At 63.7% G+C, this 26,154-nt stretch overlaps 1 protein-coding gene across 2 annotated transcripts in view; it reads left to right on the top strand.

The window, feature by feature from the left end:
- Window positions 1-25,802, top strand: part of ZNF469 (zinc finger protein 469) — a 239,812-nt gene extending 214,010 nt beyond the window's left edge. For both annotated transcript variants that reach the window (XM_065925172.1, XM_065925173.1), the window contains 2 exons: window positions 11,670-11,729; window positions 13,035-25,802. In XM_065925172.1, the coding sequence (XP_065781244.1) occupies window positions 13,160-24,523 (11,364 nt within the window). In that variant the 5' untranslated portion in view covers window positions 11,670-11,729; window positions 13,035-13,159 and the 3' untranslated portion in view covers window positions 24,524-25,802. The remainder of the gene's footprint in view (window positions 1-11,669; window positions 11,730-13,034) is intronic.
- The last annotated feature ends 352 nt before the right edge of the window (window positions 25,803-26,154 follow it).

Genomic DNA, 26,154 nt, shown 5'->3' on the forward strand with positions numbered 1-26,154 from the left:
GGTGACATCTTTGAGGGGACACAGTCCAGCCCACCCACCTCCCACCACTCACACTGCCTGGGCAAAGCAAGGGGACACAGACCTGAAGGAGAATCACACCCATTCGGACTCTTCAAGGAGGGGTCCAGACCCCAGACAGTCATGGTGGGGAGGTCTCTGAGGGATGTTCCCAGAACAGGGACCCTGGAGGGAAAGGCCCCAAGGCATTCTAGAAGGCCCAGGAGGCAGGACCCCAACAGTCCAGGGGCTCACAGCCGGATGGGATTTGATTCCAATACCAGCAAAGCTGTGGAGCATTTGCAAAGGGGGATATGGCCCCCATCTGTGCTTGGAAAGACCCCCTGGCTGCTCTGGGGAGAGGGAAGTGCGAGAGGCCCCAGGGAAGCTGGGGACAGAGCACTGCAGACAGGAGATGGTCGCCTGGTCCAGTGAGAGAGGGGCACCAGGGATGCAGCCAGACGGAGACCAGCCCAGGTCTCCCGGCCTGCGGCCTGTAGGCTGTGTGTTCACGGGCAAGTGTCCCAGCCCCTCCCGGCCCATCTGCAGTGAGGATGAAGCCCCCTTCTTGTCACACAGCTGGACAGGACCACTGTGTCATCCAGGACTTCAGACCAGCCCCCCTGCCCCCAGTGTCCTGGAGACCAAGCAGACCCCTGCACCAGCCAACCCTCCCCTCCCCGGGGAGGAACCCCACCCTTACAGGCAGCCGCCAGCAACGGGTCTGGAAAGGACCAGCCTGGGTGCTTGTGGTGGGCAGTCAGGTGACAGACAGTCGCTGGCGCCTCCTACGCGGGAGGGGATCCTGAACACATCTGTCCCTCCTGGAACCTAGGCCAGCCTCAAGCCAGGAAGATGCCCGGGTGCGGGCCTGGCAAACCCCCACCCTCTCTCAGGCCACAGTGCTCAGCTTGCCCTTGGTCTGCAGAGCCTCCCCGGGCCGGCCCTCTCTGCAGCCTGCTGTGTGGCCTGGGGCACAGGGCATAACCTCTCTGACCCCCACTTTGCCAGTGCAGGGTTCTCCCCCTCCATCAGGGGTTCCAGCAATCCTAGAGCTTTCCAGGGTGCTGCAGGCCTTCACCAGACGTGGCGTCAGGAGACCTGAGTTCACATCCTGAGCACCCTAAACCCGGCCCTCTGGGGGGACATGGAGGGACACAGTGTCCATCCTTTCTGTCCACAGTACTGTCCTGGCGCCTGGTGGGGAGCCTGGCCACAGATGAATGAGTGAGGGAGCCGGTGACCGAACCCACCCCCCCACTGAGGGCACAGCCTGGGGGGGGGCCTCCATCCACAGGAAGGTCACGGGAGACCAACCACAGCCCCAGCCGCCCCAGCCATTTCAGCCCACAGTACTTATTTTGTCTTAGGTGAATTTGCTGCCAAAGTTTTAAAATGGGGAGATTTCACTTTAAAACCTGGATTTCTGGCTTTTCCTGAAAAATCAGAGGGCTGCCTCTGTGCTGGATTTCCTGGCTGAGCAGCTGCCCGGCGGGCGGGGCAGGCAGGGTGGGTGCCAGGCGCTCCTGCAGCCATGGACCCATCCGCGGGGAGGAGAGTGGGTGCCGGTGGTCTGGCCTCTTCCCCTCCATGAAGAAACACATGTTGATGCGGGCAGGGTGCTTGGCTCCAGGGCACGGAAACGCTTATACTAAGGAAAAGCTCAGTCCAAGGGGAGAAACAGCCGAATCCACAGTGTGTCCGAGAGGATGGGACTGAGTGGTGAATCGCACACAGCCAGGTGAGCCCAGGGACTGCCCGACCTGGGGAGGGGCGAGGCAGGGGCAGGGTACAGACCCAGAGGGCTCCCCCTGAAGCCCCCCTTCCCTTTCTCCACCCTCGGCGGGGTGCGGACAGGACAGCAGGCGCTGAGCGAGGGAGCAGCCGTAAATGAGAGGCTGGGACCGCGCCTTCCGAGAAGGGCCGTCGCTGCCCGCGGGGGCCGGCCGGCAGCCCTGTGTCTCAGCACCGAGTCGTGTGAGTGAGTGCCTGTCTCGTCGGCCTGCGGCCTCTGCTCCACAACCCCTGGCTGTGCGCCCACCCTCGGGATCTCAGCTGCCCCTTCTGTGCAGAGCTGGTGGGTGCGAGACGGGGCCTCCCTGCCCAGCTCCGGGTGAGGTTGCCGCCGGGTGTTGTGCCCAGGCAGGGGCGGGTGGCTTGGTGCTGGCGCGGCTGCGGCCAGCGCTGCCTCTGGCTCTGTGGCCTCGGCCTTTCCTTCTGTGGACAGTGGTGCCCCCTGCAGCCGGCCCTGGATGCGCTCTGGGGACAAACAGGCTGGGGAGGTACCCCAGTCCTGCCCCCTGCCCCACCCCCACCATGTTCTAGGAGGCGAGGTGACAGGTGCCATCAGGGGAGGGCTGGCAGGGAGGGCGCAAAGGGGTCTTGGCGAGGCGGGGACCCTGAGCTCAGGGGACGGGGAAACAGCCTGAGGCTGAGGAGGAGCTGCCAGGCCCCTCAGCCTCAGATGCCGGGGCCTCTGGTTCCCTGCACTTGTCACATCTCGTGCCCCTCGACCGTCAATCCCAAGGGTCGCCAGGAGGAAGGAAGGGGCTCCCTGCCCGGTTCCCCCGCCGGCATGCATTCCCCCCAGAAGCCTTGGAGTCTGATGCTCCATGGCTCCCCAGTGCCCACACTTCACCCCAACATGCTGAGTGCTCCCCACACATTGGCACCTGCAGAGTGGGCCTCAGGAGCCGGGAACAGATGTGGCCGGCCTGGCAGGGATAATGAGAAGGAAGCGTGTGTTCCTTCCCTGCCCCCACCGGAGGAGCCCGGCGCCCCCAGAGTGCAGGTGTGATGCCGGGTGGGGAGTGAGCTGGCCAGGCGGCAACTCCCAGGAGACGGACAGACAGTGGCAGTGACAAGGCCCTCAGGTGGTCAGAGCCTGTGAGGGAGCAGGACAGAAGGCCCCAAGACTGCAGTGGGAGGCTGGAGGCCTGAAGGGCCACATCTCCCTCCTGCCCTCCACCCTCTGGAACAGCCAAATCCCGCAGATGCCCTCAGGGAGGGCAGCCTCCCGCCTCTGGGACCAGGGGCTCCATAGTGCCAAGCCGCTGCAGCCAGAGGCCCACAGCCACCCCGATCGGCCGCTTCTGAACTCTGATCACCCACCACAGTGAGGGCACCCAGGGGAGGCTTCTCAGAGGGGCTTGGTCAGCCGGGTCTGGCTGGCCAGGGCAGAGTTTGGCCAAGCGCTTGGAGCCCAGCTGCCCAGAGACAGCCAAGGCCACGCTGTCAGAGGACAGGCTCGCGGGAACGTGAGGGGATTGTCCCTTCCCGGGCCACCGCCAGCCGTGTGGGCATGGCTGGTCCCATCTAGGCACCAGGACGATGGCAGATGTCCCTCACCACCAAGGAAGCCCCTGGAGCAGCTGGGACGTGCAGCGGGACTCCAGCCCCCCGGGTCCTCTCAGAACACAGCCCGGCTTGTCCGCAGATGATAAGGCAACAGGAGAGTGAGCAGAGCTTGGAAGTGACCAGAGCGGAGCACCCATCCCCCAGCATGGAGGAGCCGAGGCCCCCACATGCCAAGTCTCGATTTCCTCATCTGTAAATTGGGTTGAGTGCCTGCCTGCTTCCCAGCGGTGGGGCCATGAGCCCAGCGGGCAGCAGGCATCTCATTGGACTGATTGCCCGGGGTACTTCACCTGACACACAGCCCCCCACAACCCCCGATGCAGCAGATCCCCAACTGTCCAGGGCTCCCCACCTGACTGCTGCCCAGTGGGCTTCACTAACGGTCTGGTTCTGAGGAATGAAATCATAATCACTTTTAATTGAGAAAGGAGGCTGATAGGATTCTGAACTTGACAGGACAGTAATTAACACTGCCGAGGAAGCTCATTAATCTTGTCACTCAGGAGACAGCTCATTAAAGCCCGCCATCCCTGCATCCCCGCCAAGCACAGTGACCTCTCCGCAGGCCCCTGCTTCTCATGGGAAGGCCCCGTGTGGGGCGACATGGTTGCTTCCAAAAGCCAGAAGGCTTCCAAGCCCTGTTTGGGGATCTCAGGCACAGGGTGGGAATTCCAAGGTTATGTCCCGGTTCATTTACTTCCCTCAGCCTCAGCCTCCTCTCCTATAAAATGGGTCTGTTGTATACTCCACCCCAGGCTGGCTGGCAAGTGAGATGATGGCCTGGGGCGCCCTGCCCTGAGGCCTGGAAGAGCCAGGAGCAAGCCCGGCCCAGGGAGGCCCATTTAACGTACAAAACAGGCCCGATGCATTCCAGGGTCCCAGCCCCCCTCTGCAGCCTAGTCCCTGCTTTTTGTCACACGTCAGGGTCACAGGGTGTCCAAGCTTCCCAGGCACACTCTGGCCCCAGCCCAGGCTTCAGACCAAGACTCGGCCTCTGGGTGCTGGTCCTCAACCCACCCTGAACAGCGGAGTTCTGGAAGCCCGTCTCTTATGTGAGGGCCGTGGAGAGGAGAAGATGTGGACAGAGCCCCTCCAGGCACCGGCGCTGTAACGACAGTGCCTGCGGACTCCGCGTCACAGGTTGACAGAGGACTGCCAGTGTTTATAACCAAGAGTCACATGTGGATGATTGGAGGGTCGATTGGAGGCAAGGGTGGAGACAACTTTTCCTACAAAATCAAAAGTGCCCAGAGCCTTGAACACCCTTCAACCTCCAGAATGTCCCAGCCTGGCCGTGACCCCAGGCTCCAGGACAAGGGCAGGCCAGGGGGCTGCAGGGGCTTTTTCAGAACCACTACACCCCATTCGGAGTGATGTCGCCCTTCCCTTCTCCGGGAGGCCAGGAGCTGGGCCTCCTCTGGCCCCCAGCTTCTGTTACCGGCTGATTCGAGTGTCGCTGGGCTGCTGCCCTCCTGGTCTCTGCTGCTGTGTGGCCTTGGGCAAGCTCCCCCCTCTCTGAGCTGCCATTCCCCACTTGTGCAGGGAGCTTCCTGCTCGAAGTGCTCCCAGGGGTGCTCATGTGGAGTTCTGGAAGCTGCCCCCAGGTCCCTCTGAAGAAAGTGCCCCATTCAGCATGGCTTTCAAGGTGGCCTCTGTGGAGCCCCGGCCACTGTCTCTTGTGCTTGCAGCCCCACCGCCCTCCCTGCCCTGAGCAGCCTGGCATGGACCAGCTGCCTGTCGGCTCTGGGATGGTCGGCGCTCACTCCATTCACCTGGGACTTGGGTGGGGGTTTCCCGGGGCCACTGAGCCCCAGTATGCTCCTACAGATGAGACCCCAGCAGTCCTGTCAGTGGTGGGGTGGGGGGAGAGACCCTCCAAGGCCAGGCAAGGGGCAACCAGAGTTCCTGGGCAGAGTTTGGTACACTTAACTTCTAGGGTGTAAGACCTGCTCCCAAAACATCAGCCTCACCAACAAACATTCCTGGACCCAGGCACTATGTGGAGAGATGGGGAGCCCGAGGGCGCTGTCCGTGCACCCCCACACCTGCCTCCCCCCAGCAACTCCCCACCTGCTGGCTGCTGCACACAGAACATCCTGAGGCCCCATCTAGAAATGCGGGCCAGAGGCAGAGAGCGGGCAGCCCTGCACAACCCTGGGAGGGGTGTGGGGGCATGCGTGTGGTATGAGCATGTGCATGTGTGCATACATTCATGCGTGTGTGCAAATCTATGTGAGGGTGTGTGTCCCCGTGTCTGTGGACTCACCTGCCTGTGGGTGCCCATGGGCCCACGCGTGTGCAGCTGTGTGTCCTACACACCCCCTGGTGGCCCCCCAGACCCTGAGCCCCAGGTGAGGCCTGGGCCCCAAGGTCCCCAATGCGTGTTTCGTCCTGTTCCGTGACGTTGTGCTTAGGTGGGTGGGGGCGCACCCGCTAACAGTGACTGCAGCGCTCCCGGAGGTGCCTGGCGGGGTCAGCTGGTGGGCTGGGCAGACTCAGCTCCTCTGCTGCCGGGCTGGTCTCCTGGGGGGGTTTGCAGAGGGGCAGACAGTGGGGCCTGAGCAGCATGACCTGGGCACCCATCGGGCAACCTGCTTGCGGAGGCGTGTGGTGTGGCAGAGGCAGACGGCAGGGGGAAAGCGTGTTTCCCAAGAGACTGACAGATGGGCCTCGGGGCAGAGGCTTTCTGGCGCAGGTGGCCTTGGAGCTGGAGCAGAAGGAGGGAACGAGGGACACCCCCAAGGGCCCGGCCCGTGCAGGGGTCTAAGCAGGAGCCGCCTGGCATGCGGCAGCACAGAGGGTGGCAGGGGTGAGTAGGTACTGGGGAGGTGGCGGCAGATGAAAGCAGAGGGCAGGGGGGCGGGAGGGTGCAGGCAGCCTGTGTAGCCCCCTCGGCAGGTGGGCACTGAGGCAGGCGCTCGGGGATGATGGCACGAGATCCCCCATGGCCATGGGCAGTGCTGAGGGCTCCTGCCTGGGTCCCAGTGTCCTGACCTCGGCAGACCATGCACCTGTCTTCCTCTTGGGTCTCTGGCCCTTCCCTGCTCAGCCTGTGGGCCAGTGTGGTCCCTCCCATCCTGCTGTTTGGGCACCGAGGTCCTTGGAAAACTGCTGGTGTCCAAAGAGCACCAGTCAGCACGGGCGTCAGGGGTGGCCCTTCCTGGGAGTGGTGGCCAGGCCCAGAATCACCTTTGATTTCGGCGGCTCTCCTGAAGCCAGGCAGCCAGCTGCGCCAGCAAGCACGTCCATATCCACACAGGCCCTTGGGATGTGCCAGATGAGACGCTGCGGTCCGGCAGCTGAGGCCAGGGCGTGGCTTCTCGGGCAGAGCCAGGCGTGGACAGATAGCCCTCATCTCTTCCTGCGTCCACCCTGCCCCAAATCGTTCTGCACCCCCTGCTCCATCCTCCTTCAAGGCCCTGCTTGGACTTCCAGGGCTCCCAGCACTGTCAGAGTTAGCTCTGCATCATGTCCAGAGTGCGGCCATGTGGTGTCAGCAGGCTGTGGGACTTGTTCTAGGAGGAATCAGCCAAGAATTAAGTCGGGAACCTTTTCATACCCCCGAATACAGGTCTCAGAGGAACAGGAGGGATGGAGGCATTCGCGGCTTCCGTGGGCAATGGGTCCCGCCTTTCAGCACGAACCCCTGGCAGCCCCGCGGCCGCCTCCCTGTCAATTGTGAAGACATCGTTTTCTCCCCACGTGCTCCTCTTATCTGCCTCCTGTTAAAGGATCTCAAATATGCACCCCGATAAGGTGGAACACACCCCCGCTTCCCAGTCCCATCCAACACCAGCCTCCACTTTCCCCCAAAGTAATTAAGATAAATGCAGCTGATAATTTGCCCAGGATTCTTAAACAGACCCTCGGGCCATATCTCAGATATAATTTTACCTGCTAAGGTTTATCTGACCGCTCGGGTAACAGATAGTTTTTAAGCAAAGCGGCAGCTTTTGAAGCAAAAGGAAAGGGGAATGTTTGTAAAATAAATGTCACAAGGAGCCGCCACGGCAGCCGCTCAGTGTGGGCTGTGCCGACGGAGACCCCGCCTCATCTGGGCCAGCCACCCTGCTCCGCTCGCTGGCCAGGATTTGGAGCCTGTCGTGGGGCTGGCTGGGAAGGGAGCTGGGCTGGGCATGGAGGGGGCACAAGAGAGCAGCCTGTGGGGGAGGCTGGTGGGGGGCAGTCGTGGGGCGGTGCCCAAGGCTGTGCCCCTCATGCTTTTCCAGCCACACTAGTCAGGGATGACCTGGAGCGGAGATGATCCGGTTGAGCTGGCGTGCAGGGTGTCCATCAGGGATTAGGCCGGTGGGGGGGTGTGTGTGGGAGGGCTGGTCCAAGCCACGGGCCAGCAGTGGTGCAGGCACAGGGTGGCCAGGCAGCAGGGCCAGTGTCCAGGGAGGCACAGCTCAGGGCACTTGGCCTGGACGGGCAGCCAGAGGCAGGCAGGGGTCTGTAAAGGGGCCTGGGTTGGTGCCTCCCAGGGGAATATTGTGTCTGGGGATGGCAGAGGGTGGAAGGGGACGCCAGGGTTGGGGGCAGGGTCCTACTCTAGGCTCTGCCTTAGACAGCCCAGTCTCCTGGGACCCTCAGTTTCCCCATCCACACCTGGTCAGGCTGGAGCCTGGCTGCCCATCACAGCCTGGTCTACCTAGCAGCACCTATGTCTTGCCTCCTGATCGGTGTCTAGGATGGGGGGGCGGTGGGCCTAGGGTGTGTGTGTCCACGGCATCCCTGATCCGCCAGTAAGACCCCCGGTGGCTGCCCCCTCGCCAGCCTGCTCACCAACCCAGTTCCACCGCGCCTCCTGGCCAGGGGACCCATCCCCCACACCGTACCTGAGGGACCCTTACCCAAGGCCTGGCCACACGTGGCCGAGGGTCACCACCTTGGAGGGGCTTCTCAGACCCCTGTGCCCGCTACTGTCAGCCAGACCCTGCTTCCTCCCTCTGCCCTGGTCACAACCGGCCGCTGCAAGCTCTGTCCCAAAAGGCGTTACACCGTGCTGCCCTCACCCCATGGGGACCGAGTCCCTCTCCAAGCCTCTGTTCCCACCTGTAACAGGAGTGAGCGCTGGCCACGAAGGGGGGCCATGAGGTCAAGGTGGTGTCCCCACGGTCCTCTGTGGTCACTGCCGTTGCCTCTGCATCATCCCCTAAAGCTGCCAGCTCCTCAGGGAGGGACAGATGATACAGGAGAGGGGACAGCTGCCCAGCCTGCCCCCGCCCACACCTGCTCCCCATGCCCATCCGGTCACCCAGTGCCCAGCCAGCAGAGGCCACACACGGGCGCCGCCAGGCCAAGGCCAGGATGGAGCAAGCGTGCAGCCTACCCTCACAACCTCGTCCAATGCTGACCACTTACCAAGGGCACTGGGGGCCAGGGACATGGCCAAGACAGGACAAGGGGACGAAAGGGCAGACGCCTCTACCCCATCTCACCGTGGGCCTCGCCCCTCACAGGTGGAAACCAGAAGGCCAGGTTCCTGACTGTTTAGAAGGTGTGGCCCCACCCTGATGAGACAGACATTCTAACGGGGAAGTTAAACACACCCACATCTGGGCAGGTCGGCAGCAAGGAGACCGAGGAGACCGCAGGGCCAGAACCAGGTCTACTGCTGGCCAGAGGTCCCGAGTCACAGAAGATGGGTGGCCTGAGGGGTCAGCAGCCCCAGCCCCTCGTCTAGAGTGGAGGAAACTGAGGCCGGAGGACCCGGGGAGCCTTGGCGGCGAGGGGGGTGGTGGAGCAGAAAGCTCTGACCCAGCAGAGCCATCTGTGCTGAGCTGCCCAGACACCCAGTGTTGGGGGACAGCCCTCAGCCGAGGGCTCCCAAAATCATTCCTGCTTCACCGATGGACACACACATAACTGAAATGGCTTCTTGGAAGAGGCAGGCTGTAGAGGAGCCTGGAGGAGCAGTGACTGCATTCAGAGTCAGCGTCTGCAGGCTTAGTGTGCGGTTCCGTCCAGCCTCCCAGCCACCAGCCTTTAAGGCCAGAGCTGTGGTCATCACATTTTATAGCCAGAAGTGCTAGAACCAGGATTCAAGGCCGGGCCCAGCTGACCCCCCTGCCAATGGTCTCCCTTTAGAAGTGAGTGGGAATTGGGAAGGTGGGGGAGAAGGCGGGGGCATCTGCACAGGGGCACTGCTTAGACAAAGGCCTGAGAGGGTCTGGGGGAGTGGGCAGGAGTGGGCAGGAGGGCCCAGATCAAGGACGAGAGGCCATAGCTGAAATGGGGCAGGTTGAAAGGAGAAGTGAAGGCAGAGGGTCAGGAGCAGAGCCTGGACTCTGCTGCAGCCTGGGGTCCATGGGGAGGGGGCAGTGGAGGGCAGGGGCCCAGGCCTGCAGCGGGACACCCCTCACCAGGAGCTGCCACCCATACCCAGCTGGAGCCAGCCAGCACCACTGAGGGCTTGAGTTACCCAGAGGCTGGGGCCAGGTGGTGTTTCTGAGTGAAAAGGAGACGTCTGCACTCCTGGAGTTCCTGGGGGCAGGCCAGGGTCTGGGGGATTGGATCTCCCCACTTCAAAGGGGCCCCAGGCCTGCTGAAACCCACACCGGCCAGAACCAGGGGGCTCTGCCAAGAGCCTGGGCAGGGATGGGAACCCAAGACCAGGCATATGCTGCCCCCTGCCTGCCCCACTGTCTGAGCACCCAGGACGGGCCGTCAAGTCCCTGAAAGGGCAGCCAGGCTGGGGTCCCCTGGGTGCTGCAGGCAGAATGTGGGGCCCATTAGCTCTGCCCACAGGTCCGCACATGGAGCAGGGCCACCTCAGGAAGAGAGGGGCCCTGAGGTGGGGCCAAAGTGCAGAGCCACTCGGTCCTGCACGGGGCAAACATGGTCCCCGGAGCCCTGCCTCACATCACCCCATGTTTGCTGCATGCTATGTGACTTGGACAAGTCACACGACCTCTCTGAGCCTCAGTTTCCTCATCTGTGGTTCCTGTTGATGTTTCACAGCAGAGGCAGTCAGTCACTCACCACCATGTGACAGACGCCTGACCTAGTGTCTGGCAGAAATGGTGAAGATCTCTGAATGAATGAAGGAGTGAGTGACTGAATGAGTGAGTGAATGAATAAGTGAGTGAGTGAATGAATAAGTGAATGAGTGAGTGAATGAATAAATGAATGAGTGAGTGAGTGAACGGGAAGCTGCAGGGAAGATCTCTGCATCCTGCAGGCCCTCCCCAGGACTTGGCCTGCCCCACTCCAGGCAAGGGCACACTTCCTGCCCTGTGATGCCAGAAATCTCCACATCTCAGGATCCTCCACATCTCAGGGGGGGATGCAAGTCGGCACAACCACCAAGAATTGTCCTAGTAGTTCCCTAATGCTGTGTGACACATAGCAGCTTGAAATCTACGGATTTCTGTGGGTCCAGAGTTTGGGCAGGTGTTCTTTTCATCAGTCGTCAATCGCCACGTCCAGCCCCTGCTGCAGGGGAGGGGCTTGGGCTCCACCTTTCGGAGGGAGGAGGATCAAAGAATTTGTGTCCAAATGTTGAAGCCACAACAGTGGTTAATCTGACAGTATCTTTAGATCACAAGTGCGCGTACCCTTGACCTTGCTGTTTCTTCCTTGGGTTTGTTCTGCTGGTCTCCTTACACGTGTTCATTGCTCTACTACTTATAAAGGCCCAGAGAGGATAACCCAGCATCTGTCCACCCAGAAGGGTCTGGGTGTAGGCATAGCTGTTCTGTAGAATGTTCCATAGCTGCATGTTGGTGGAGAGGTGGATAGACAGACATCAGCCAGGAGTTGCTCTAGGGGGGCTGTGGAGGTACCACCAAGGTTCAGATGCAAAAAGTAATGCATAGTGGACTGTGTGTGCAGTGGACTGTCTCTTGAAGAAAGGGGGAAAATGGAAATATTTATTTACATTTGCTTGTATTTGCATCAAGAAACTCTGGAAAGAAACACAAGAAGCTGCTTCCTGTGCTGACCCAGCAAGGCAGGGAAAGAGTATCTGTGGGCTGGGGGTGGAGATGGGGGCATTGTGGAGACCTCTCACTTCAGACTTTCGAACCACAGGAACCTGTGATCTATGCACATGAAATACCACAACAAGAAATGTAAAATCACCCTTAACCCAGTGCGAAGGCCGCCAGCTGACCCCAGCCCTGCCACCCAGCCCCGCCCCCGCCCCACCAGGGCTGGGGTCCCCCGAGCTCACCCAGCTCCTCACAGCCCTGCCCTCAGCGGCTTTCCGGGGGCTCTGCAGGCTCTCTGCTCCCTCGCCAGCTCCCCCTGGGGCTCTCAGTCCCCTGCCAAGCACTAGAGTGATGCTGACATGCTCCCCATTTTCTTTGCAGCCAAGAAATCCCCACCCACAAGGAAGCTGCGCAGCAATCCAGCTGAGGGCCGACTCCCAGGTTTGTAGAAGGGATGGCCGGCGTGGACACCGGAGCTGCCTGGCCCGGCCCCCACCTGCCCCACTGCCCCGTCTCCCTCCATCTCCCTCCATCTCACTCGCTCACTCGGGAAGTGCATCTCCCCCATAAATCAGGGGTGACGATAACGCTCTGACCTCTCAAGCCACTGAGAGAACGAAAGGAGTGATGGGAAGCACTCTGTGCCCTGGTCCACAGCAGGGCCCACGGGAGCTCAGGCCTCTGTTCTGCCATCATTATCCGTTCAGCACACGGCACCCAGGAGCCCTGCCCCCAAGGGCTCTCAACCCTTGGAACCCTGGAAAGGGGACCTGAGGACTCACCTGGGGCAATGCAGCCCAGAGCAGGGGGGAGGCCTCCACCTCGGAGGGAGGACCTCCCCAGTAGGCAGGACTGGCCTGGCTGAGGAAGGGGCAAGGTGGGTGACAAGATGCCCTCTGCTGTCCAGCACCTGGACCACACCCCCTGAGTCGAGGAGTCCCTGCCCTGACCTCAGAGCTGGTGGCTGACCTCCCTGGACTGCCCCAGGAAAGCCAAGGAAATAAGTGAGGTGACCAGCCAGCACCCGGCTTCCTCTGAGAATGAGACCCCCAGAGCTGCTGGGGTGGGAGTGGGGTTGTGGGGTCACAGAGACAAGAGGGGGGGCCTGGGGCTCCCCTCACCCAGCGTCTCCCTGCACTCCAGAAGCTCAGCATTCAGGATGGGGCTTTTCTCCAGAGGCCTGTGGGAGCTTCGCTTCGCTTGAGGGTCATGAGCACACGGCAGACACGTGTGCTCCAAACAGCAGGTCACCTCAGGGCCCAGGAAAAGGAGCCATCAGCTTCCGGAGGCTGAGGGTCCGCTGCAGGGGCATCAGGTGGAAGCCTCAGCCAGACCTGCCCTCTGTCCTTCCTGGGCTGTCTGCCCTGGCATCTGGTGCCCATTACCCCCACTGTGAGGCCTCTGCAGGTCTGGAAGCAACATGCCACATGGGGCCTTCCTGCTCAGGGCCCGGCTGGTGCCCCACAGGGCTGCTCGAGGGTGGCCAGGGTCTTCCCACACCTCCGGCCCCCAGCAGCATTCGCTCTCTTTGCCTTCTTCCTCCCCACCCCCAGCCCACCCCCACCCACTAAGCCCTTCCTCAGTCTGGCAGGAGCTCATCTTCCCTCGTCTCTCGAGGGACCATCGGAGCCAAGCCGCCACCCCTAAAAGGGAAGGCTGTGTGCCCACCACTTCTGCTCCAGCCTGCCACACCACCACAGAGCCACAGAGCCACTGTCCCCCACTTACTCTGTCCTTTTCTTGCAGGCTCGTCAGGACCATGCGAGCAGGCTTTTCCAGGGCTCCTCGAGGGGCCAGGATGGCCACCCAGCCCGCTTTCTGCGGCCCTCCTCGGACCACAGCATCCTCCTAGCGCCCAGGACGGAGGGGCCATGCCTGGGGAGCAGCCCCTCGGAGCGCCACCCCCAACCATGACTGGAGACCTGCAGCCCTGCCCGGCGGCCAGTGGCACGGGGGGCCCCCTGCAGCCCCCCGGAGAGATCAGTGCCCTGGCCAACAGGACCACCAAGGCCATGGGCAGCAGGACCCAGGCCATGGATGACCCCAAGACCCAGGTGCAGCAGGCTGGGAAGGGGGTGGCTGAGGCCCCGCTGCCCAGAGCGCAGGCCCTGAGCAGCGGCCCCGGCAAGGGCAGCGGCCCCCAAAACCCAGCGGGGAGCAACCTCATGCAGGCTCGTGTCCGCCGGGCAGGCAGGGCAGCCGGCAGCCCCCAGCAGCTCTACAGTTTGAGCATCACCAGCACAAGGCCCAAACCCACCCTGGATGGGAAGACCCCTGAGGGCCTGCAGCCCGAGGCCCTCCAGCCCTTAGACGCAGAGATGCCCCCAAGCCAAGGGACCAGAGCCGGTCTCAGGCCCGGCCGTCCCAGGGCCGAGGCCTCCCCTGCTCCAGAGGAGCTCAACTTCCAAAAGTGCTTCCAGGAGACCCCCTCCAGCTTTACCTCCACCAACTATACCTCACCGAGTGCCACCCCCGGGCCCCCACCCCTCAGGGCCCCCCAGAGCAGGGGCACCAGCCCCTGTCGGCCAGCCTCCTACCTGGAATTCCAGGCCAGTGGGGCTGACGCCTGGCCTCCCCCAGCTGAGAACAGCTTCCCAGGTGCTAGTTTTGGGGTCCCCCCCACTGAGCCGGAGCCCTTTCCAGAAGGCGGCAGCCCCGGGGTGGCGGCCTTTCAGTACCCCTTCCCGGAGCTGCAGGGGGCTGGCCGGAGACCCTTCCCAGAGGACACGGCCGGGCCCAAGTACCCCGAACGGGCGGTGGTGCTCGCCTTCCACCAGCCTCGGGGAGCGTGGCCGGAAGCAGCGGGCACGGGCCCGGCCTACCCCCTGGCTGCCCGCCCGGCCCCCCCACCCCCACCCTGCTACTCCAGCCGACCCGGCGGCCTGGAGGCCCCCAGCGACCGTGGCGGTGTGCTCCCTCCCCCTGGTGCTGCTCACCCGGCCTCCAACCCCTTCTCAGAGAGCACAGCCACCTTCCGGGACAGTTTGCACGAGAGCATGACCAAAGTGCTTCCTGAGAGACCTCCTTCGGCCCATGAAGGGCTAGGGAGCCCCAGGGGGCCCCCAAACTCCCTGTCCCAGAGGCAGTTTCCCGGGCAGGCCTATGGAAGCCCCGGAGCCAGTGGAGTGGGCACCAGCCCAGGGCCTCGGGACACAGAGCTGGCCGCCTCAGGGCCTCCCACCGCCAGACTGCCCCCGCTGTGGGACCCCACCCCGGTCCCTTACCCTCCACCTCCCCTGGGTCCCCCAGCCACCACGTTCTTCGAAGCCCAGCCCAGCCCAGGCCAGCGGCTCAGCCTGCCCCAGAGCCCCCCGCTGCCCTGGCCCCAGGTGCTCCCGGCCGCCGGACCCAGCTCCCACCGAATGGAGATGCTGAACCAGCTGCCTTTCCCCCCAGGGGCCCCCGAGTGGCAGGGGGGCAGCCAGGGAGCCCCGGGTGCTATGGGCAAGACAGCCGGGCCGGGCGAGAAGCTGGCCGTCCTGAGAAACAGCCCGGGCCAGCACGGCAGTGGCTCCCCTGGCCTGTTTGCCTACAATGGACTGAAGGACCCGGGAGCCCAGCCCCTGTTCTTTGGGGCAGCCCAGCCACAGGCCTCACCCCGGGGACCCCCGGGCCTGCCCCCACCCAGGGTGGTGGGAGCCTCCCCCAGTGAGTCCCCCTTGCCCTCCCCAGCCACCCACACAGCCAGCAGCACCTGCTCATCACTCTCTCCACTGTCTAGCAGCCCAGCCAACCCCAGCTCAGATGAGAGCCAGGTGCCTGGGCCGCTCGTGCCCTCTGCCTTCTTCCACCCGGCGCCTCACCCCCAGGAAGCTGGCAGCCCCTTCCCATCCCCCAAGCCCTCGCACAGCCTCCCCATCCACTACCAGCCAGAGCCAGCCAAGACCTTCCCTTTCCCCACAGAGGGGCTGGAGGAGACCCCGTTCCCCAACTCGGGGCTCCAGGCGGGCAGTGCGAGCCTGGAGGGCTTCCCCCAGGGGCCGCCCCCCTACTCCGCCCACCACTTCCCCCTCAGCAGCGCCAGCCTGGACCAGCTGGATGTGCTGCTCACCTGCAGGCAGTGTGACCGGAACTACAGCAGCCTGGCCGCCTTCCTGGGCCACCGGCAGTTCTGCGGCCTGCTGCCAGCCAGGGCCCAGGACAACCACCAGCAGCCCCCGGGTCTCCCCGCGACCCCCAGAGTGCCCGCCGGCAGGACCCCAAGCCCACTCAGCCACACCAGGACAGCTCCCTTTCTGCTGGGCGGAGACCTCCGGCCCGATAGCAGAGACGACCCCATGAGGACGAGCTTCCTGCCCGGCTCCACCGCCACCCCCTTCCCGCTCCCCACAGGGGACCTGGACTTGGAGGATGCTGCCAAGTTGGACAGCCTCATCACGGAGGCACTCAATGGCCTGGAGTACCAGTCCGACAACCCCGAGATCGACAGCAGCTTCATTGATGTCTTCACCGACGAGGAACCTTCCGGGCCCAAGGGCCCCACTGTGGGGCAGCCCCCCAAGCCCAGGCTGGGGGCAACACCAGATAACAAAGCCCCAGCTCCAGCCCCACCCCCAGCAGCGGATATCCTGCTGGAGACCCAGCCCCGCCAGCCTGGGGATGGGGGCTACCCAGCCGGCCCCAGGCCCAAAACCCGCTCCCTGGGCCCAGCACCTGCAGAGACAGATGGGGCCAACCTGGCTGGCCAGCAGAGGAGAGGAAAGCGGTTCAAGTTGTTTCGGAAAGAGCTGGACACGGTTAACACCACCAAGAGGCCCGGCAGGGCCTCCAGGGCCGCCCGCCTGAGGCCACGGAGGAAAGGCCGTGCTGAGACCCGCCCACGGGATCTCAGAACCCAGGCCCCCAAGAGCCACACAGACCCCGGGGGCCGGGCCCTGCTGGTGGAGACCAGGAGCTCCCGGCGCCTCCGACTGTCCCCCGGCCAGGATTGCAGGCGGAGGCGGGCACGGGGTGGCACCTGGAGCAAGGAGCTCATCCATAAGATCGTGCAGCAGAAAAACCGGGCAGGTGGGCGCAGCCCAGCCCCGGGTGCCTTGGATGGCGGGCCCCAGCACTGCGACTGCGCCTCCGAGTCTGAGGAGGAGGACAGACCGCGGCCCCTGGGCTCCCGCTTCAGAGGCCGGCCCCGCCCCAGCGGCCGGCGATGGCGCCGGGGCGAGAAGAGGAAGGAAGTGGACTTGACCCCAGGCCCCAGAGAGGACGGGCAGCAGCAGAAACCCAGGAAGGTGGTGAAGCAGGAGGCTGCGAGGTCTGGGGGCTACCCAGGCCCCGAGGAGCTGGGCAGGCCTGAGCCAGGCCCCAGCCAGAGTCCCAGGGCCCAGGGCCTGTCGCACAGCCCAGAGGCTGGAGTGGACCCAGAGGAGAAAGGCCCCCAGCTTCTCCTACAGGATCTCACTGGTGCCGAGACCCCAGAGGAGAGTCCTCCGCCTCCGGGCTTCCCTCAAGACACTGAGACCCCTGAAATTGCTGATGACCTTCCCCCTGATGCCACGGAACTTCACAAGGATGCTCCAGATTCCTCTCCAACTCCCTGCAGGGAGGGCGGCCCCTGCCCCCCAGCCCCCGAGCGACCACAGCTCCACAGGGAGGACACAGTGCTGCCCCTCGCAAGCTCACCCACATTGGGTGCACATCGATGCTTGGAGCCAGTCCCCTCTCAGGACAGAGAGGACCTGCCTGCCTCTCCATCCGGAGAATCACTGGTGCCTGTTGCTAACGCTGTCCACACGGTCCACTTGGACCCCAGCACCCTCTTTGTGAAGAACCCTGGTCTTGGAGAGTCCATGGAGGCTCCTGCTGCCAGAAAGGGGCCTCAACCCTACAGCAGCCCCCACAGTGAGCTGTTCCTCGGACCCAAAGACCTGGCCGGCTGTTTCCACAAAGACCTGGGCTCCCACTCCTCAGCCCCAGACAGCCCACCAGCCATTAGGGCACGCCTACGCCAGGATGACCACAATGCCAGTTCCCCAGATCCAAAGCCGCCCAGGAGCCTGCCCTACACAGGCATCACAGACCCAGGCAGAGACCAATCGGCGCTGGCCTTGGAGCCCACGCCCCTCCCCTCGGGGCTGCCCAGGGACAACTTCCACCCGGCAACCTACGGCAGCCTCTCTGGGCACAGGGACACCCCTGTGCTGCGTGCGTGTGCTGCCCCTCCCCCGAGGAAACCCCAGCTAGACCCACCGTACCCCTCGCTTCTGCCTGAAAGGGGCTGGTCCCTGCTGGAGGAAGTGTCCCCGGTGCCACCCAGCCATCCGGGCTTTTTTCCCAGCCTCTTGGGGGAAAAGACTCTCAGTCAGCAGTGTCCCAGTGAAGGGCCCGTGGCCGCCAGCCTTAGCGCTCTGCCCGCCAGGGCTGTCGAGTGTAGCACCACAGGTACCTGCGACCTGTCCGAGGAGGAGTTGGAGATCAAACGGCTGGTCACGGAACTGGAGAGTCAGCTGCAGAGCAGAGAGCCATGCAGGGCCAGCACCACTGGTCCTGGGGAGTCGAGTCCACACGGGGAGGGGGCGGACACCACAGGGGGCGCCCTGGCGAGCCCCCAGGAGGAGTGGCCCTCACACTTGACCCTAGGGGAAGCAGCCTTGGCCCCCAGCACCCACAAGGACGTGGTTCCTCAGGGTCCTTCCAGCCCCGTGGGGGCCAGCCTCAGTTTCCAATTAGTGCAGAAAGCCAGAGTCTCAAAAACAAGGCTCCCCAGAGCCGAAGGAGGCCAAAGGGCCCACCAGGAAGTCTGCGTACCGGACCCCGTGTCAGATGTGGGGAGTTTAGCGAAGCGCTGCCCAAGCCTGGAGCCTTCGCTTCCTAAGGGTCACTGGGCCCCCAGAACACAACATGGCCAAAGCCTCCCGCTGCTCCTTCCCTGCCCACCGAGAGGGGGGCTTTCCCCGGGACCCCGCAAGGCACCTGGGCCCTGTCAAGATCCTCTGGAGCTGGAGGCTTTCAGCAGCCCCACTGCCCATCTAGCGCCTGGCTTGGCATTTCGGGGTACCGAGCTTCTGCCTCTGGGCGCCACCCCACCTTCTGCTGCCATTCATAGCAGCGTCCCCAGGGGACACTCTGTGAGCAGCACAGGTGAGCCAGGAGGAACAGGTCTCCTGCCCCCTGTCGCAGCAGGCCCTGGCCCTGAGGGCAAGGAGGAGTTTGTGCCAGTAGGAGTCTCTCCAAGTTGTGCCTCTGCGCCCAACCCCAGCCCGGGCGGGAGGCTCCAGGACCCAGCCTCCAGCCCACTTCATCAGCTGCAGCTCCTGGTGGCCAGAGCGGCTGAGAGGGGAGATGATGCCCAGGGCTCAAGGGCAACGCCCCCCGCTGACACCCAGAGCCCTCTGCACAGCAATCCCTCAGATCTGGGAGGTGATGGCAAGGAAGGAGGGACAGTGACCCACAGCCCTGCCCTGGGCTCCCTGGGAGACATGCAGGTGACTACCGTGGCCGGATGTCAGCTGGAGCCAGATGAAGATGGACATGCAGGCACACATGGCCAGGCCGAGAAGCCCAGGGGCCAAGCCGAAGCTGGCCACCTGCAGCCAGGCAACCGAGGGAGGCCAGGGAGACTGGACAGCTGCACCACAGCCAGTGCCGACCCTGAAACCACACTGGCCAGGCTGGTCAGGGCTGCAGACCAGCTGGGGGCACAGCTCCAGGGAAGCAGGGCAGCCATGGGCCTTTGCAACGAGGCACAGGACACCCCAAGCCCCATCTCCTCTGAGACAGACTCTTCAGTCCCAGCCTTGGTGGCAGCCCACACCCCAGACAGGCCCGGGGACTGGACTCTGGATGTGGTGGCAGCTGGCCCAGGCCTTAGGAAGCATCTGCTGTTCGCTGAGGAAAGCCCAGAGCCCCCCACCAGGGACCTGGCCAGCCGCACCCCTTCATCCGCCTCTGCAGCCCCCTCTGATCCCTGCGGCCTCAAGCCCCTACAGCAGGAAGGCCCTCCCGCGGCACCTTCAGGGGAGCTCAGGGACCTGCTCCCAGCGTCCCCATCCCACGGGGGCGCTGCCAGCCCTCAGCTTCTGTCGGCCTCTTCTCCCACCTGGACACCTCCAGAAGGGGCCGACTGCAGCCCAGAACCCACAGGCACTGCGGCACCCCTGGCAATGTCCCCCTCTTTGAGGACAAGCCACTGTGGCCTCAAGGAAAGCCTGGCTCACCACCCTCTCCTGGGGGACGGCAGCCCCCTGGAAGACCCTCCCAAGGAGCCCAGCTTCATCAGCATCGTCAGCGCCGCCCACGGAGGGGCCCGCCCTGGAGGTCATGTGTTAAAAACCCTAGAAGCTTCCAAAAAAGAGAGGCCAAGAGACTCCCCTGCCCGTGCCACCCCTCCCCACCCAACGACCATCAGCACCCTGGGAGTGACTGTCAAGGCTGCTGCCCTGCCCAGCATCCACACCACTGGTGGCCTGGGGGCACTCAGAGGCCCCAGGGCTGAGTGGCCAGACCCCAGGGGAGTCCTGCCCATCACGCACCCAGATGGGGTGCCCACAGGCTCCTCCTCTGAACCCCGAGGCAACAGGGAAGGCCAGGGTGTCACCACTGTGCCCACTGACCCTTCCACACGGGGGGCCATGTGGCCAGATCCCCACATCTGCCAAGAAGGCAAGGCTCTGGCCAGCCTCCAAGGACAGAAGAGCCTGGAGATGCCTGGGGCCAGGCCCCCTGCCATTACCAAGACATCCGAGGCTGGTGCCAGGGGTGTGCCGGTGACCTGTGCTTCCACAGAGCTCTGCCCAGGCAGCACAACCGATTCCAGAGCCCACTCCCCCCAAAGTGCCCTCCACCAGAGACCCCAGGCAGATGCCCTCAATCCCCAGAACCTCAGACAGAAGCCGCGTGGCTTTAAAAAGAAGCCAGTGTTCACTGAGAATGGCCACTGGAGAGGCGGAGCCCCCAGCGGGCGGCCAGTGACCTGTGAGGTCTGCTCAGCTTCCTTTCGCTCCAGGCCAGGCCTGAGCCGCCACCGAGCCAGGAAGCATGGGCTGCACAAGGGTGCTGCGTCCCAGCCAAGCCCAGTGCCCCAACCTGCTCCCCAGATGTGCCACCGCCCCGGGAAGAAGAATCGCAGAGCACTGGGGAAGGAGGAACCTGGGCGCTTGGCGGGAGACCCCAGCCAGGCCCAGGCGGCGCCCCCTGTTCGTGGCTCTACAGCCCCTGAGGATGCCCTGGGTCCCGAGACATCCAAGGGACTCAGGCAGGGGCTCAGCCTTCTAGGAGCTCCAGGCTGTCCCCCAAACTGGGAGCCATACACCCCAGATACAATCAGGCAAGGGGTGGACGTGAGGCCTACAGAGCCCAGGAAACAGGACCGGCTGGGGAGGGAAGAGCTCCGACCCAAACAGGCAGAGAAAGGCGGGGGCCAGAGGCGTGGCAGACCGCCCACAGACTTCCCCAGCGAGTCAGAGGGGAAATCTAACAAGAAAGCGAGGAAGCCCAGAGCAAGAAGGTTCCGGGAGGAGAGCAATCCCCAGGTCCCTGCCAACGTGACTCCAGACGGAAGCTGCTGGAGTCCATCCACCTCCACTGCCAGCTGCCGCCGCCCCTCACCCAAGACAGAGCAAGAGACCAAGGCCACGGACCTGGAGGAGACACCTGCACAGAAGCCACCTGGGGACTGGGTGGCTCGTCCAAGGATGGTGGAGGGGGCGCCTCCAGGGGAAGGGCCAGGGAAGCAGAAGGCAGCCCTGGTAAGAGGGTGTGGGGGACCCAGAGAGACCAGGACATCTGGCATCTGTGAAGAGCCACTGAGGGAGACTGGGGGTAAGCCTGCAAGGGACAGTAGAGAGGCCAACAGCAGATCAGAGCATGGTGTCTGGGAGGGGCAGGGGCCCCCCTGGGCCCCCCAGGGCCCCCCTGAGACTCATGGTTCTGAAGCAGGTGGCACCATCAGCAGTCCTTGCTCCCAGGCCCCCCTGCACAGCCCAGGAGAGGGTGTCTCAGAGCAGGAGGGCATGGCTCCTAAAGCCCCCAACCCGGAGCATGGGGACCCTCTGAGCTTGTTGGATGATGAGGCCTCTTTTGCCCAGCTCTTCCCCCTGGGAGACCGCTTGGCTCGGAAGAAGAACCCCCGTGTCTATGGAAAGCGCTGTAAAAAGTCGGAGCCCCCACCCCGAGCGGAGCCCAGTGACCAAGTAGGGGGCAGTGTCACTCTGTCCTCTGCCCGCCTGCCCACAGACCTCAGTGACTCTGGCTCACTCTGCCTGTCCCATGAGGACCCATGGGGTGATGAGGCCACCGAGCTGCCTGAGTCCTTCCTCCTAGAGGGCTTCCTCAACAGCAAGGTTCCGGGCATCGACCCCTGGGCCCCAGGCCCCAGCCTGTGGGCCCTGGAGCCCCACCTGGAGGCAAACCCCTGCTGCGCTGAGGACCACCCGTCGGAAAACATCCCCGAGCTACACATGGTCCCGGCAGCTTGGCGAGGCCTGGAGCTTCAGGCCCCCACGGACGAGGTCACCTCTTCTCTAGGTGATGTGAGCCCTGAACCCCCCAACCTGGAGCGAGAGCACTACGACTGTGGGGTGCCCAGGACTGTCATGGACCTGGAGACGCTTGGCACCAAACTGGAGATACAGGACCTGTGCTTCCTGGGACCCTGTGAAGACCCTGTGGGTCTCCCCAGCACCAACTTCTTGGATGTCAAGGCCACCGCCGGTTCCCAGGGCCCACGGAGCAGGACAGAGGAGGCGGACAGGGCAAGAAGGGCCGCAGGCGAAGGCCAGCATGCCAAGGCCAGGAGAGCGTCCTACAAGTGCAGGGTGTGCTTCCAGCGCTTCCATGGCCTGGGCGAGCTGGACCTGCACAAGCTGGCTCACAGCCCCTCCCCGCCCCCCACCTGCTACATGTGTGTGGAGCGCAGGTTCGGCTCCCGGGAGCTGCTCCGGGAGCACCTGCTGGAGAAGCACGTGCAGAGCAAGGCAGGGCTGTGGGCCTGCGGCATGTGCCTGCGGGAGGTGTCCGACGTCTGGATGTACAACGAGCACCTGCGGGAACACGCCGTGCGCTTCGCCCGCAAGGGGCAGGCGCGGCGGTCGCTGGGGGACCTGCCCTCATGCTGGGAGGGCGGCGACGTAGTCACGCACTTCCTGAGCGGCATCGCGGGGCAGGCCTCCAGATCCCACCGGGGCAAGCGCTCAGTCTCCGGCAAGGCAGGCGAGGGCTGCGCAGAGGCGTCGGGACCGGACGCGGGAGCCGGGAAGGCGTTCCCGAGGGAGCGGCGGAGGCCCCAGGCCCGCAGCCGCGGCTGCGACGCGGTCGGCGCCTCGGCGCAGAGCAGCCCTTCCGCCTGCGCGCGCCCGATCCCGGCCGGCGGCGCATCCCCCGAAGCCCGTCCCCACGGCGAGCCCCCGCTCCCGGCCGTCCCGGTGCACCAGGACTGCAAGGACCCGGCCCGCGACTGCCACCACTGCGGGAAGCGGTTCCCCAAGCCCTTCAAGCTGCAGCGCCACCTGGCGGTGCATAGCCCGCAGCGCGTCTACCTGTGCCCGCAGTGCCCGCGCGTCTACCCAGAGCACCAGGAGCTGCGCGCGCACCTGGGCGGCGAACACGGGCTGAGCGGGGAGCTGGAGCTGGCGCACACGCCGCTGTACGCCTGCGAGCTCTGCGCTAATGTCACGCACATCAGCAAGCGGTCTTTCGTTTGCAGCTCCTGCAACTACACCTTCGCCAAAAAAGAGCAGTTCGACCGGCATATGGACAAACACCGGAGGAAGGGGCAGCAACCCTTCACGTTCCGCGGCGTGAGGCGGCCCGGCGCCCCCGGGAGGAAGGCTTCGGTCCGAGAGGGCACGCTGCCTAGCAAACGGCGCAGGGTGGCTGTGCCCAGCAGCCCCGCCAGGTCCAGCGCGGATGGACCTCTGTCCCAGGGCAGCAGCCCCACCCTGAGTGAGGGGTCCCTCCCAGCCCTGCTCCAGCCCTGCCCAGAGGCAGCTCCCGGCACCACCGCCGGGCAGCCCGGGACCCCAGAAAAGTCCATAGACCCTCTAGACCACCAGGAGTTCCTGCCCCCATCCTTGTCTCCTTTCCCAGCGACCTCGGCTGATGGCAAAAATGGCCACAAGCCGGACCAGGCCCTGGAGAGCTCCGAGGATGAGGCCTCCCCAGGCAGCCCTGAGCACCTCCTCCAGCAGGCTTTCCTGCCGGGAGGCTCTCTGCCCCTGCTGGGGGCCGCAGACCAAGAGGTAGAGGAAAAGAGGACAGCTGGCCCGTTCTCAGGGAAACACAGGACCCCAAGTGCACCTGGCAGATGTGCCCCTGACAATCACCCGGAAGCCCCTTCTCTGCTCTGGAAGGAGAAGCAGGTGTCCACGTGTCATGCGGTGCCTGTAGGGGCGACAGGGGGCCCCTCCCACAGAGGCAGTGCCCCCAAGCCTAGGGGCTGCGGGAGTTTATCAAAGGACAGGTCAAGCTCATCCACCCCCAACAAAGCACCCAAGGTCCCAGGACAACTGAAGAAGGTGGTAGCCAGCCTAGTGCCCAGTGAACTCCCCCGTGGCACTGAGGAGAGGCCAAAGCCCACCCCCCTCAAAGCCAAGCCAGGCTCTCAAGGTGCTGGAGGCCCCCGGCAGGGCACCAAGGCAGTGGGCGGCAGCCAGCCCCAGCCAGCCAGTGGACGGCTCCAAAGTGAGACAGCCACCACCCCAGCCAAGCCCGACTGCCCAGGCCAGGGCCCTGCCCCAGACAAGGCCCTCCCTCGTGCCCTAGCCAAAGGCTACCCCAAGGGGCCAAGGGAAGTTGGTGGCCAGGGGCTGCGAGGGAGCCTGGGCCCCAGGGAGGACGCAGACAGCAGTGAGAAGAAGAGAAAAGGCCGGGCCCCGGAGCCATCAAGGAGCGAAGGTGTGGGGAGCCTGGGCAAAGGCCCCTCGGCCCCCAACAAACCCCCCCGGGCTCCCCGGAAGCAGGCAACTCCCAGCCGCGTGATCCCCGCCAAGCCCAAGTCCAAGCCCAAGCCCAAGCCCAGTAGCCAGAACAGCTCAATGCTCCCTCAATCCTCAGAGGTGCAGAAGCGGGAGCCCGGCCATGCCCACGGGGACCTCAGATGCAGCAAGGAGGGGCTGAGCAAGGCCCTTCCCCAGACAAGACCTCTACACAGGCCCCCCAGGAAGGGTGGGGCTGTCCACAGTGCGGAACCCCCTAACCCCCGGGCCTGCCGCACAGCCGAGTCCCAGAGCCACCTCCTCAGCCAGCTGTTCGGTCAGAGACTAACCAGTTTCAAGATCCCTTTGAAAAAGGACTCTTCTGAGTAATTTATAGGAGCCAGCAAGTGCCTGGGAGTGGGACTGGAGACAAACTCACAAATGGGGGACCCTGGTCTTTTTTTGAGGAGCTCCAGTCATCTGAGAGTTTGCCTGGTGGCCACATCTTAATCTATCTGATGTACCATGAAAATGCTCAGACTTTAGTGTTAGAGCTGCAACTGTGATGCCTTGAGCAGAGCCTGGGGTGGACAGCAATCCCTTTATAGCTGGTAGGTGAGGGTGAGGGCTGGGCCAGCTGCAGCCTCTTTGAGGCCATGCAGCTGTTTATCCAGTACCAAGAAGTTAAGGAGAGAGTGGCTCATCCCCCCAGCCCCATGTGCCCCACAGTTAAGGCCCAGTATGCCACAGAACCCCTCGCTTTGAGGATTTCTACAGGGCCCCCCCCACCCTTGTCATCTAACAGGAAGTCAGTTGAGGCAGCTGCCAGTCAGATGGTGGTAGCCTCCATCTTAGTGTCGTTGCTGCTGTTGCTGGAATTCCAAAGCGACCCTAGAAATCAGATGGGGGCCAAAGAGCCATCTCTGAGCTGCCCAGCCCCATAGAGCACAACAGGCCTCTGACCGCGGGGTTGTGCGGCCACTGTCCGTGCTGCTGACAGAAAAGCTGGTCTCTAGTGCACCTTGACCCCTGGTCCTCTGTCTCCACCCCCACCACCTCCACCCCAGCCTCCGCAGTTGCCCTCTCTAGAGCCTGCCTCCTACACGGAGCTCTCTGCTGCAAGTATGAGCAATTTTACTCTGAAGTTTCTGGTGCTATTTTCATGTAATGTGAATACAGGCTTCCTTGATTTGTTTTACCTGGGGGATGGGGTCGGACCAAGAGGCACTAGGGGTCACGCAGGCTGCCCAAGGCACCAGCGGCCCAAGAAGCCCTGACTGGCTCCCAGCCGCCTGCGCGCGGCTCCAGTCCCGCGGTCAGGTCGGAGCAGCCAGATGGGACCCTCAAGGCCGGCTCATGCACTGACCCGACCCAGGGGCCGGCACGCATGTCCTTTTTACAAAATCGTGTCTTCACGGGGGCAGGAGGTGGGGAGAGGCTACCTTCTGTCCTTAGGTGTCTCTGAGGTTTGCGGTTTGTTTTGTTGTTTCTTCATTTTAACCTTAGGTACAGTGTGTATGTCAAAAGTTCTAATTTTGATATTTTGAAAGAGACCAAATCAAGCCCAAACTGCCTATTTTTGTAGAAGGTGTGTGTGCCACTCAGAGTGCCTCTTTAGTGCTGATGAATAAACCTGGGGTGGGGGGAGCTCTGAGGTTGTACTGTAAAACCGTAGCAATCCGTGCTGTCAAATATATGCCCACTGTTGTCACAGGGTGCCTCCACCGTGGCCTCTGTCCTCCCACCAGCCCCACCCTGCTGCCCCGCCGAGGCGCCTCCCTCGTCCTGCCCCAGAGTCACTTGACCTTGCAGAGCCTACCGGCAGTGCAGCAGTCCCACCAGGTCCCAGACCCACGGTGAAGATAACGCCTCAGTGCTGCGGGCCCCTCTGGGTTAGGGAACCGGAGGTCAGCACAGACAGCAGGGGGGACCAGACCCGGAGACCGCCCCCCACTATAGGCTCTGACCCCTAGGGACCCCGAGTCCTGAAGATGTCTCCAGAGACCCTTGTGTTGGGGACA

This window comes from Muntiacus reevesi, chromosome 2 (genome assembly GCF_963930625.1).
Source record: "Muntiacus reevesi chromosome 2, mMunRee1.1, whole genome shotgun sequence".
Classification (NCBI taxonomy): domain Eukaryota; kingdom Metazoa; phylum Chordata; class Mammalia; order Artiodactyla; family Cervidae; genus Muntiacus; species Muntiacus reevesi.